At 47.1% G+C, this 13315-nt stretch overlaps 1 protein-coding gene across 2 annotated transcripts in view; it reads left to right on the plus strand.

The window, feature by feature from the left end:
* Positions 1-13315, plus strand: part of ELAVL3 (ELAV like RNA binding protein 3) — a 77447-nt gene that overhangs the window by 61532 nt on the left and 2600 nt on the right. Inside the window, exons 3-6 of one of the 2 annotated variants that reach the window (XM_088658688.1) lie at positions 701-804; positions 2215-2368; positions 3586-3811; positions 10754-10792. In XM_088658688.1, coding sequence (XP_088514814.1) covers positions 701-804; positions 2215-2368; positions 3586-3811; positions 10754-10792 — 523 coding nt within the window. The remainder of the gene's footprint in view (positions 1-700; positions 805-2214; positions 2369-3585; positions 3812-10753; positions 10793-13315) is intronic. The other variant, XM_088658687.1, reaches the window with a different exon arrangement.

Raw genomic sequence — 13315 nt, forward strand, 5'->3', positions numbered from 1 at the left:
TCTGCCTGGTTCCCTGTAACTTCGCTTCTTGCAGCGAGGGAACCAGAAGACGACCCTCGGAGCTGGACCTCAGTGTCCGGACTGAACGATGGGGGTTGGGACGCTCCTTCAGGTATATTGGGATGAGGCCGTTTAGGGCTTTATAAAGGTCAGCACCAACACTTTGAATTGTGCTTAGAAACCTTAGCGCTGTGTGTTTTCACAAAAGTGACCAAGGAAATAATGAGCCGTTCCTCACACGCACCCCGGAACCCCTGCGTAATCTCTGAACAGGTGGGAAGTCTAAATAGCAGCAGCCCAGAGACCCAACACATTTTCTTTGAGTCCCCACTTATTTCTCTATTAAGGCCTTCTGGACTAGGGACTGCTGCTTACGAACTGCTGCTTCTATTAATAAGTGTCTGTGCCTGCTGAAATAAAAAGAGGCCCCCTCCGATCAGTAGCTTGATTTTTAGTAGTGCTTTTGTTTAATGTTAATTTGTTGTCTAATGCTCCTGTTAGTCCAAAACGGGATTCTGGGACTACTTTTCAAATCACACTCATTCTAATAGCTGATGGAAGAGTTGCTACTTTGGCACAGGCTAGAGCTGAAACCAGTTTAATAATAATAATAATAATAATAATAATAATAATAATAATAATAATAATAATAAATTTTTATTTATACCCACTGTAACCTCTTTTTCTTCTTCCCCACCAGGGCAGAGCTTAGGCTACGGCTTTGTCAATTATGTTGACTCCAACGATGCTGATAAAGCAATCAACACGTTGAATGGGCTCAAACTACAGACAAAAACAATCAAGGTGAGGAGGGTTGGGGTGGGTGGGGAAGCTGCCCTCAAGGTGCCTTCATGAAAGGAAGGCCGGAATGCATATCTGAGTTCAGAAGGGACACCGACCCTCTTTCCTTTCATGCACAGTTGTGTTTCACTGCCAGGGACGGTGCTGAGGAGGAATGGTGGGAGCCTCCCCTCCCCCTGACCAGGATCCTGAATCTTCCCAGGAGCCATGGGACAGTATAGATTTGGAACAGTGGTTTGCAGAGGGGCATAGTTCAGAAGGCAGAAGTTGGGGAAAAACTGGGTGATGAACAGCTAGGAGAAGAAGAACTGGAAGAGTGAGAGAGTTAACAGACTTTCTTTCACTGGAAAGCATCCATCTGCTCAGCCTAAGGTCAAGGAGATCAGATAAGGTGGCTGCTCAGAAAGTACAGTGGTTGCGAGATCAGGTTGCAAGACGCGGTAGTGACGTGGTTGACTAGGGAGGAAGTAGGTGGAAACCTTAATTGGGAGCACCTTCAATCTGAGGAACAGATTCTTTGTTCTTTCGCTATGATTGTTAAAAATTCTAACTGGTAAGAGACTCCTTTCACTTTGCTCTGTTTATCCACTGCCGGGCAGCGGCAGCGGCCGGGGGGGGGGGGGAAGCCGAGTCCCTGAAGCCTGATATCCACCCACTCAGGGCCTTCAGCACAAAATAAGGGGTCATCCAGACATCCTTTTTGTTGTTGTTCCAGGCGCTTTCCCCGGGAGACCTCACATTTTACCACTGAATCCGGGCAAACGGCAAACAGGTTCTTTTGCAGATTGACGTTTGCAGTAAGACATTGCTGTTCCCAGGGAAAGCGCTGGGACAAACAAACTGCTCAGACGCAGAGCTTTAAAACTTGGACGTGCCTAGAAAAGTTGCATGAAAGGATGTCAATGAGTCTAAGCCGTACAACTAATCAGGGTTTCCCAAACGTGGGTCTCCAGCTGTTTTTGGACTACAGTCCCCATTATCCCTAGCTAGCAGGACCAGTGGTCAGGGATGATGGGAACTGTAGTTCGCAAACAACTGGAGACCCAAGTTTGGGAAACCCTGACCTCAACGAATCAGTGCAAAAGATGGAAGGAGGCCAGAGTCTATGAAGGGGTGTAAAGGCAGAGTCTGGGTGGCAATATTGTTAGTGCTGTTAATTATTATTGTTACCACACAATTAATATGCATGGCACTGTGGAAAGAGAGGTTCCTATCTCAGATTGCTTACAGCTGGAATCTTGGCCCAGCTAACAGAGGAAGAGGATGGGAGATGGATGCGAAAGTAGGCAGGGGAGGAATAAAGTAGGTATCCTACTCCCACAAGAAAGTTGGAGCTGTTGGGGTTGAAGTGGGAGGTTGAAACAGAAAGCTCTTTCTCGAGAGTGTTTGCAATTCTGCCCTCTCTTCCACCAGGTGTCCTACGCCCGGCCTAGCTCAGCCTCCATCCGTGATGCCAATCTCTACGTGAGCGGCCTCCCCAAGACGATGAGCCAGAAAGAGATGGAGCAGCTGTTCTCGCAGTATGGGCGCATCATCACCTCCCGCATCCTTGTTGATCAGGTCACAGGTAACAAGAGGCGCATAAGTACCCTGCCACCAGCGCCACTGGTGGAAAAAGATTGCCAAAGGGACTCGAGCAGAGGGAGGAGAGGATTTATCATAGTCCTAGGGGTCCTTCAATCAGAGCAGGAAGGGTTGTGCCTAATTAGGCATGTGCCTATAATGCTATCAGTGTAGCACATCATGTGCCTTTGCATGGGCTCATGTTCTGATTTGCATATCCTTTCTATCGCACTACCTGTACATGGGCTCAGGCCTTGTCCACACAGGCAAACAAAGGTTGATTCTCACGTTGAGGATCAGTGGAGTTTCACCCTGATTTCATATGCATTCTGCATCTGCATACCCAGAAACACTCCTGCCTCTACAGTGGAACCTTGGTTCTCAGACTTAATCCACTCTGGAAGTCCGTTTGACTCCCAAAACCCTTCGAAAACCAAGGTGTGGCTTCCGATTGGCTGCAGGAGCTTCCTGCACTCAAGCGGAAGCCGCGCCGGACGTTCGGCTTCCGAAAAACATTTGAAAAGCGGGACACTTATTCCGGGTTTTTGGCATCCAGGAGCCGATTTGTTTGTCAACTAAGCCGTTTGAGAACCAAGGTTCCATTACAGCTCAAAATATTGACTTGCAAAGAGTCTGTAATCCAATATTTGTTGAGGGATGATACTCTCAAAACTACCAAGATTGTTTTGGGGTACTTAGCCCAGATCTTTAAAGCTAAAGCTAAAGTTGTCTGATTTATCCAATGGTGGCTATCCAGTCTTTTATATATTATATGTGTTTCAAACATTCAGGGGTACAAAAAAGGAAAATTAAACAGATGTCTAAAAAGAATACAAGGTGCAAAAAAAAAACCACATTTCAATAAGTGTCTGTCTTCAGATAAGAGATACAGTCAAAGCTCGGTTCCTGAACGGCTCCGTTTTGGAACATTTTGGCTCCCGAACACTGAACACCCGGAAGTAAATGCTCCGGTTTCCGAATGTTTTTCGGAAGCTGAATGTCCGACACTGCTTCCGCTTGAGTGCAGGAAGCTTTTGCAACCAATCGGAAGCCGCGCCTCGGTTGTCAAATATTTCGGAAGCCGAACGGGCTTCCAGAATGGATTACGTTTGACAACTGAGGTTTGACTGTACCCTATTGTAGCCCTGCATTCTCAACTCAGCAGATGCCCCCGCCAGCATTCATACAACCCCCGTGCCATTCTGACTCCTGCTCTTCCAGGTGTCTCTAGAGGAGTCGGCTTCATCCGCTTCGACAAGAGGATAGAAGCTGAGGAGGCCATCAAGGGGCTGAACGGGCAGAAGCCCCTGGGAGCCAGCGAACCCATCACAGTCAAGTTTGCCAACAACCCCAGCCAGAAGACAGGACAAGCTTTGCTCACGCATCTGTACCAGACCACAGCTCGGCGGTACACGGGACCTTTGCACCACCAGACTCAGCGATTCAGGTGAGACACCTTCCCCTCTCCTCTGCCGGAGGGCTGAGAGTTCAGCTTGTTCTCCTCGCCAGGTCCCTGGCAGCTGCCACCCTATGCTTGGGGGAAACCTAGGACTCAGATACCCAGCCTCATCATTTGCCTGTATGTTAGATCTGAGTGTCCATGGGTGCTGCTAGTCCCTAAGTAAACACAAGGCGAAGATGTGCGGTCGAATCCCCTGCCTCCTTCCAGTGTCCCTTTAGCACAATCTCACTGGCTGTTCCTTAAGAGATTGCCTTCTGTAAAGCTGACCCATTGGGCTTGAGCCTTGTTCTGGTACTGCTCTGTGCACTTCCTTAATATACCGTGGATCAGTGCACCTTGGGGGGCTCCTGGACTCCCTCCTTCTCTTGAGCCCATGCCTCACATTTGGGTCTTAATAACGAGACAGACAGGAACAGTACCATTCAGTGGCTACCTCATGCTGAGCTCTTTGAGGCAGGAAGGGACCAAGTTATGAGTATCTTTCAGATGGTTGCTGTGCTGAATTGGAAAAGATGACAGGGCGTCTGGTGTACCAGATGGTTAGAAGCAGTCTGTGTGCTCCAGTAATGCTCACCTGAAAACTGCTAGGATTAGTGGTGGTGTGGCCAGGCACGTCCAATGTGAGTGGGCCTCTTTGTGCCTAGCTGCATTTCCCCCTAGCAGTTATAGCAGCAGCTGACCCTGCCGCTCCACCCCAGAAATAGCCGCATCTCAGTATTCAGTAAAGGGACGGTTGTCTATATAGCTGGAGGTTCTGCTGGATCTAGAGGGCAGCCACATTTCCATCCGGTGTAAGCAGAGGTAGTGCTATTTTCCTAAGTACCAATGTGTGCCATTTGCCAGTTGCATTGTGTTCCGCAGGGGGCAGGGTCGGGACAGATGAGCGTACAGATTCCTTTTGTGTGGGACAGATCCTGTATGAAACAGGAAGTTCTTTTTGTACGTTGTTTTGGGAATCGTGATCCATGAATTCTCATATACCCCATTTTCTTTTTTCTTCAATTTGTAGGTAAGATGGGGAGGGGCAGATTATGAGGGTCACCTGAAGGTCTGCAGCAATCCCACAGCAGCCCCTTAGCCCGTTTGGATTTGAAAAGTCTTAGGCAAACTGAAATACAGTGGTACCTCGGTTTATGAACACAATTGGTTGCGGAAGTCTGTTCATAAACTGAAGCGAACTTTCCCATTGAAAGTAATCGAAAGTGGATTAATCCGTTCCAGACGGGTCCACGGAGTACTCAACCTGAAGCGTACTTAACCCAAAGCATGGGTGTAATTGGTTCCGGAAGTCTGTTCATAAACTGAAGCGTGCATAAACTGAAGCGAACTTTCCCATTGAAAGTAATGGAAAGTGAATTAATCCGTTCCAGATGGGTCCGCGGCGTTCGTAAACCGAAAATTCGTAAACCGAGGTGTTCATAAACCAAGGTTCCACTGCAAAGCCATGAGGCTGTTAAACCCCCACTCCCCATCATTTGGTGTCGAATGCCTGGTTGCACCTGAACTCCCGATCAGTATCACATGTATGTTTTCTCCGTTTTTCATGGATTTTTTTTTGTTACCTGCTGCTTCACACGTTGTATTTTCCCCACATGGCATCAAAAAACATCCTGTGTACACCTGCTGGGTGTGAAGATGGTGCATATGTCTGCTTTCGATGTGACTTCTTTCATGTGTGGCAGCATCCATCGATGAACACAGATTTATCTTCATGCCCAAGCAGGAAAAATAATGCTCATTATGTGGTACCTACTCATCACATATTTACTCAGCTTCATACTGTCCCCAAATCTCCGAAGTTGTTCATCTTCCTAACTCTCTAGGATGGCTGGTAGTCCCACCTAACAGCTGGAGAGCTGAGAGGGAGAAATGGCCAGGGTTAGAAACTGAGATGTGAAAGCTAGGAGCTCAATGGCACCTTAAACCTAGGTTAGAATCATAGAATCATAGAGTTGGAAGAGACCACAAGGGCCATCCAGTCCAACCCCCTGCCAAGCAGGAAACACCATCAAAGCATTCTTGACATATGCCTGTCAAGCCTCTGCTTAAAGACCTCCAAAGGAGGAGACTCCACCACACTCCTTGGTAGCAAATTCCACTGCTGAACAGCTCTTACTGTCAGGAAGGTTATGGGCGCATCAACGGAATGTCTAGGAGCCCCTTTTTATAACGAGAGTGCAAAGCTGAAAATGAACTGCAGCTAAAATATTATGTTCACTTTGCATATGGTCTAGTCCAGGCATCCCCAAACTTCGGCCCTCCAGATGTTTTGGACTACAATTCCCATCTTCCCCGACCACTGGTCCTGCTAGCTAGGGATCATGGGAGTTGTAGGCCAAAACATCTGGAGGGCCGCAGTTTGGGGATGCCTGGTCTAGTCCTTCCCCTGCCCCCCTAATATTCTTAAGAGGGTCTCTTCTCCGGGCTTCAGAGAGTAGCTGAAAGTGGGGAGGCAGAAAAAGGTCCTCCTTTCTGTCCACACTGCGTTTTTAATCTGAAATCTTAGGTGCAGTACGGTGCCCAGAGCTTGGAAACTGCTTGCGCTAATGAAATCCCACCGCAAAACGCTCCTAGAACAATGGGAGTTTTGAACACTGGAAATGTCCAGGCTTTGATAACACATTTGGTTCATAGCTAATGTGGAACTTAACCTGGGTCTTGAGCTCTTCATGTTGCTCACTAAGCAGGAGTTGTCGTCTTGTGCATCTCATGCTAAATAGCAAGATTAGAGCACTTGCTGCAGGAAGGGGCTGTAGAATGAGGTGGCCAACTGGCACAGGTGGGCAAAGAGCAGGGGCAAGGAGAAATGCATTGAGGCTTGTATTAGGCAGTGGTGCTAATCAGGATGGATTTGGGCATAGGCTGTGCATATTCGACCCAGTAGGAAAGGTGGTTTGGATACTAGAAGCATATCGGGGTTTGTGGAGGAAGCTTGTGGTAGAGCAAGTGAGCAGCTGTGCCTTTTGGACTTAAAAACATTTTGAGTGCCAGCAGGGAAGAGAGATTCTCCTAGCCTTGCTTCCCCAGAGGACTGTTATAGGTGTTTCCTTTGTTTCTTGGAGAAGGAAAGTGCTGTGATTGGGAGGTGGACTTCCTGAACTATTCTGTTGCCCGTCTCCATGAGGCTGAACCGGTGGATAATCTCCTGTTGCTCTCTTATCATCTGACCAGAAGACATTTCTGTTGCACTCATGCGCCCCTCTGTCACTCTGTAGGGTTGCTTCAAAACCAAAAAGGCCATAGGTTTAGATCGATCAATATTGTAACCGGAGCCTAAAAACACTGGGTTTTAAAATCTATATATAGAGGTTAGTTGCCACTTTGGTGTTGGAGAACAGGAAACTGAGTATTTCGAACAGTATCTTGCACCATCCTACCTTCTGTTGCCTCTCGACATCCCATGTCCTTGAGGTGGAAGGACAGGTGGCGCTGTGGTTAAACCACTGAGCCTAGGGCTTGCTGATCAGAAGGTTGGCGGTTCGAATCCCTGTGACGGGGTGAGCTCCCGTTGCTCGGTCCCAGCTCCTGCCAACCTAGCAGTTCGGAAGCATGTCAGAATGCAAGTAGATAAATAGGAACCACTACAGCGGGAAGGTAAACGGCGTTTCCATGTGCTGCTCTGGTTTGCCAGAAGCGGCTTTGTCATGCTGGCCACATGACCTGGAAGCTATAGGCCGGCTCCCTCGGCCAATAATGAGAGATGAGCGCGCAACCCCAGAGTCGGTCACGACTGGACCTAATGGTCAGGGGTCCCTTTACCTTTACCTTTTTACCTTCTGTTGCCTCTCAACATCCCATGTCCTTGAGGTGGAAGGAGTTCTTCATATTTATTTCCTCCACCCAACCACCTTGGCCATACTCTGCGTCCACTTCTAGCTGGGATGGAAGCTCAAAGGATTTTGGGCTGGGTCTGAGAAGAACCGACTTGGACCAGAGGGTACACCTGTGTATTGCACTGAATGTGCCTCGCCCCAACAAAAACCATCCCACCCCCCCACCCCCCACCTGCTTTTTTGCACATGCATCAATGGCAACTTCTCTTCCTGGCCTGGAGCAAATAGCACCTTTGCAGTGGGGAGGAATTCATTTTTTTCCAGGATGGTGGAAGTAGGGCAGGGTTAACCATGCACACACAAACACACACATGCTATGCCACGCTACGGGTCATATGAAAGTTTTACATATTGTCTATTTTTTGGGCCTAAAGTGTGGCAGGGCCCCGGGAGAACTCCTTGGGGTAAATGGGCTGTTCAAAGCTCAAAGGGTTTCTTGTATCCCAAAGCAAGGCTAGAACCCTACCCTGTTTTGGTTGAAGTTGTGAAGAATTTAAAGGAGTGGTTTTTTGGCTTCCAGGCACGTTCTATGGAGCCACTGAGTGCTCTTTTATTGTTCCATTTGCCTTCTCCCATGGAGAGCAAAATGGCCTTGGGTTGCTAGTAGACTAGTTCAGATTCTAATGTAAGCTGCCACATCCAGGTTTAGAACCTGGTGATTCCTTCTCCTTTCTCAGAGATGCCTGTGGTGAATTTCCCTTTTAACCCCATCAGCTAATGCAGGTATGTTCCAACCCTTCAGGTAGAGAGAAACCACCAAATGGAATTACAGTGGTACCTTGGTTCTCAAACTTAATCCATTCCAGAAGTCCGCTCCAAAACCAGAGCGTTCCAAAACCAAGGCACACTTTACCATAGAAAATACAGCCGTACCTTGGGTTATAGACACTTCAGGTTGTGCACCGCGCCAAACCCAGAAGGACCAGAATGGGTTACTTCTGGGTTTCGGCGCATGCGCATAAGCGCCGAATCGGGACCCACGCGTGTGCAAATGCGCCGCTGCGGGTTGTGAACGTGCCTCCCGCACGGATCACGTTTGCAACCTGAGCACCCACTGTAATGTAAAATGGATTGATCCATTCCAGACTTTTAAAAACAACCCCTAAAACAGCAATTTAACATGAATTTTACTATCTAATGAGACCTTGATCCATAAAATGAAAGCAATGTACTGCGGTCACACAGTCAATCCATCAGTAGCTGAACTGGGTTCCACACAGTAACACACAGAAAAGAGCCTCAAAAACAAAAATGCAAAAGAAATACCAAAAACAGACAGAGCTCTGCGTAACAATCAAAACTGAAGCGTGGCACCCAAAATGGAAGCGTGGCACTCAAAACTGAAGTTTTGGCACTCAAATTGGAAGCGTAACACTCAAAACGGAGCATGTTTGGCTTCCCAAAAAAGTTCGCAAACTGGAACACTTTGCAGTGTTTGGGTTCCAGGTTGTTTGAGTACCAAGGCGTTTGAGAACCAAGGTACCACTGTACTGCGTAGAAGTGAGGAACACAATGTTTCCAGAAGGCCATGTGTCTAAGCCCTTCCCAAAAAGTGGCATCATCAACCCAGCTACTTTCCCCACAATCCAGGTCAACTTTTATCTATAGTATCTAAAACATACTTTTATCAGAAAGAAAGCAATTATAATACACTATGAAAATTAAAATAGCCCCTCTGCCTACTAGACGAGGAATTTTGTGCTGCTGGAAGGCTTTTCTTATAACCCACTTCTTCTTTTGGTCCAAAAGCCAATTCAGGTCCCGACAGGCAGGATAGATTTTGGTTCGGTTTGGTGAAGTAATGACGGACTGAATTGTGGTTTGAATAACTTGTGTTTGAACTCCCTGCTCATACATATCCAGTGAACCCATACGCAGATGATGTTCATAGGCATGTAGTCTGCATGGCGTACGACATGACACACATGCAAAAGTCATACATATTCATGGAACATGCGGACCTAGATATTTTCTGTGTCTTGGCTCATTAAACATCCGCTTATGATGGAGCCACAACATACATGCTAATAAACACACCCATGGATCTGGGAGGTGTTATGTTTCACCCATTAAATGCTCTCTCCCACATGTGCAAACAGGCAAAAGGTCTAGTTTATTAGAAATGGACCTCATAAGTAAGGCCTGGATATCTGCACTAGGAAAAATACTCCAGAGTCCTATTCCTAAGTTATAAAAATTGTGCTGCTTACATGTGTATACTGTATTCTATGCAATTGCACCATTTGGGGGAGTTTGAGCAAGATTTTGCCTTTCTACACCACATTCTTTGAAAAGGTGAGATTCTGGGAATCCAGATATGTGTAGCTGATGAGATGAGGGACCATTTTAAAGGACAATAGAGGCAGGAAGGCCAATAGGGGAAAGTACTAATGCTGGTAGCTTTGACCACTGGAAGCTCAGGCAACCTGCAGGTTTTCAAATCTTTGCTAGCAACTATTAAGACTAAACTCTTGCCTTTAAAAAAATAAAGAGCAAGGCAAGCTGCCGAGATTCCATGGCACAATGGTAACCATGCAGATTCTTAAGCAAATGAATTGAAGAAAATTCAGAGTTGCTGCATGAAATCTGGACACAGCTCTGCAGAGGAAAGTAAGTCCTAACAAGAGGGGGTGGCAAAGTTGTAACTGTAAATATGTTTGCCATGTTCTGTTCTAGGTGTTCTCTCTCTCTCTCTTTCTTTTAAAAAAAATGATTGATTATTACCATAATCATCATCATCATTTTTGAAATGCAGACACCGTTGCCCTTAATTAATTAGTGCCTGCCCATTACCCATGCATCTCAGTATGTGAAAAACAGATGATAAACAAACAAAATAGATGGAGATCCTTTCCCATTGCTGTTCAGCATATATATATATATACGCACACCTATATTTCCAAACCTAAGACATTTAAATTCCTCCAGGGCCTCCGAGTGCACATATACAAACAGCAACCTGTGCTTAGTCTCAGGATGCAAGCGCTGCCTTGCTGCGGCACTAATAGCCAAGCCAGATGGCACCGCAGGACCCTCTTGTTACGAGATCGTCTACTAACAATGGCCTCTCCTCGTCTTCCTCTTCCTCCCACAGGCTCGACAATTTGCTAAACATGGCATACGGCGTCAAGAGGTAAATAGCCTTCCAAAAGCCTACGCTCCTCGCCACTTCCCCCCCCCTCTCCCTCCCCACCTTGGCCCACAGCACAAGGCTGGATTTTAAAAAGGTGATTGTCAACACAGCCCCAGAGGCGAGAAAGCCCCCCCACCCCACCCCACCCCACCTCGGCCTTAACAGTGCAGCCGCGCTCATCCTTTTAGAAAGCAAAGGTGGGCGTCAATATTAGACATAATATTGGTAGAGTCTCCTAAGGTATCTGACTGTTTTTCTTAATCTTAAAAGAAAAAAGAAGTAGACAACTTTATTTGTGGTTGCTTGGTTCAATACCCCCACCCCCACCCCAAAATACTATTTTTTTAATTTGTAATCATTTCCCCTCTTTTTTCTTACCCCCCCCCCCACCTCCCTCAGTGAGCATGGGAATTTAAAAGTACTATAAAAGTTTAAACAATAGAATCCCTCCATCTTCTGCCTTAGGCCTGTAGAATTTGGGTTTGTGTGTCTCGGGGGACACACTATAGACCTTTCGTGCCTCTCTTTTTGTTCTGTTTTGGGTTTGGTTCGAGAGAAAGGTTTGCTGTTTTGCTCAGATGACTGGCTGTTCCTTATATAATTTTTTTTTTGGTCTTGTGTTTATCTGTTGTCACTGTGTTGGGTGCTTCTTGGTTTCATTTAGTTGCGTTGCTTGAAGGACAGAAAGTAGACGGTTGCTCCAAAGGTGAATTGGGAAGGCGGAAAACCACTGGGCAGACAAACTTTTTTTTTTTACCAAAGACATATATATGGGCAACCCTCTGAGAGCTAGAAGGCAGTCAAACTTGTTACAACAATTACTGTTAATATTTCACGTCCCAATCTTCCTTAGAAAGTTCAGAGGAGCTTAAATGGAGCTCTCTGTAGTTCCCCATTCCTCCTTAGCTTCTCAGGCCAACATTCCTAGGCCCCAAATTGAGCCTGTGTCGTTTTAACTGGTTGCTATGCCAGCATCCTTCATGCGTGGTCCAGTCTGCCCTGGAGATTCCTGGCAATGCCCAGCCGTTTCCTCAGATTCAGCAAGGAGGAGAAGCTTGACTCTTCTGCAGAACTACCTTCCTTCACTCCTCCTGTTCCCAACAAGATGAGAGGGGAGCGTTGTTGTTCACAAACAGAGAATTTTCTATGCAATAGGACAGTCGTGTGCATGTGTTTATTCTGAAGTCAACGGGGCTTCCTCCCAAGTAAATGAGCATAGAATGATTGCCGCTGAAGTCAAGTAAATTAGCAGACACTTGCACGACTGCTCTACTGCAGCGGGCTGGAGGTTGAAGATATTCTCTGCCCAGAACCACCTCCAAGACATTCACTTCCACCTGTATTTGGAAAGCTTAGTTGCAGCAGGCAGGTAGCGTTGGTGAGCCGTTCAGCCACGAATAACAGTGTGTTCTGGATCAACAACAAAAATTACACATCCATATAGAGTTGTGGTGTGAAACAACCCAGAGGGACACGGGTGGCGCTGTGGTCTAAACCACAGAGCCTCTTGGGCTTGCCGATCAGAAGGTTGGCGGTTCGAATCCCCACGACGGGGTGAGCTCCCGTTGCTCTGTCCCAGCTCTTGCCAACCTAGCAGTTCGAAAGCATCCCAGTCGCAAGTAAATAGGCACTGCTGCAGCGGGAAGGTAAACGGCGTTTCCATGCGCTCTGGTTTCCGTCACGATGTCCCATTGCAGCAGAAGCAATTTAGTCATGCTGGCCACATGACCTGGAAAGCTGTCTGTAGACAAACGCCGGCTCCCTCAGCCTGAAAGTGAGATGAGCGCCACAACCCCATAGTTGCCTTTGACTGGACTTAACTGTCCAGGGGTCCTTTACCTTTATCAACCCACAGATCCAGGTTATCCAAACATTTCAGTTTTCTTTCTTCCTTCTTCTCCCCCAAAACTGGGGTGGACAAGGAAAGGGAAGGAAATAACTGGAGCACAGGTGGAGACCAGCAACGTGTCAGAAAATAATAGGTGGCCGGGGGGGGGGGGATGACATAGGGAAGTTTGTACTATACCTGTTCCTCACCCATCTCACAGCAAGTTCTGCCCCTCATCCTGGGCAGGATTCACCTAATGGGTCCCATCACTGGAATCCCTTGTGCAATGGGCTTTTCCCTCCTTCTCTCTCCCTTCCCTGTGCCAAAATTGGCTTTGGGGGGCTTGGGAGAACCCCCATAACAGTGCTCAGGGGAGGAGAGGTGGGGTCATTTCGTCTGGCAAGCTGAAATGCTTGAGCTGACGGAACAATCGGAAGAGCACGGCGTTGAATTCCTCTGTTTCATTAGAATCATTTCTAAGATGTTATTTGCTGCCATGAAGTTTATAACTTGGTGCGGGGTTTTCCTTTGTTTGTTTTTCTTTAAATGGAAACTGAGATTCCCATTGTGCCAGATTCTGCATGGGATTCCAATTTCAGGACTTGCACGATGAACTCATTCATGCACAGGAAAAGTCACAACCTCCTTCGTTAGGAGCCCTTCTGTTTTACCCTTGAAGTTACTTTCTTGTTAGA

This window comes from Zootoca vivipara, chromosome 15 (genome assembly GCF_965207765.1).
Source record: "Zootoca vivipara chromosome 15, rZooViv2.hap1.1, whole genome shotgun sequence".
In the NCBI taxonomy this organism is placed as follows: domain Eukaryota; kingdom Metazoa; phylum Chordata; class Lepidosauria; order Squamata; family Lacertidae; genus Zootoca; species Zootoca vivipara.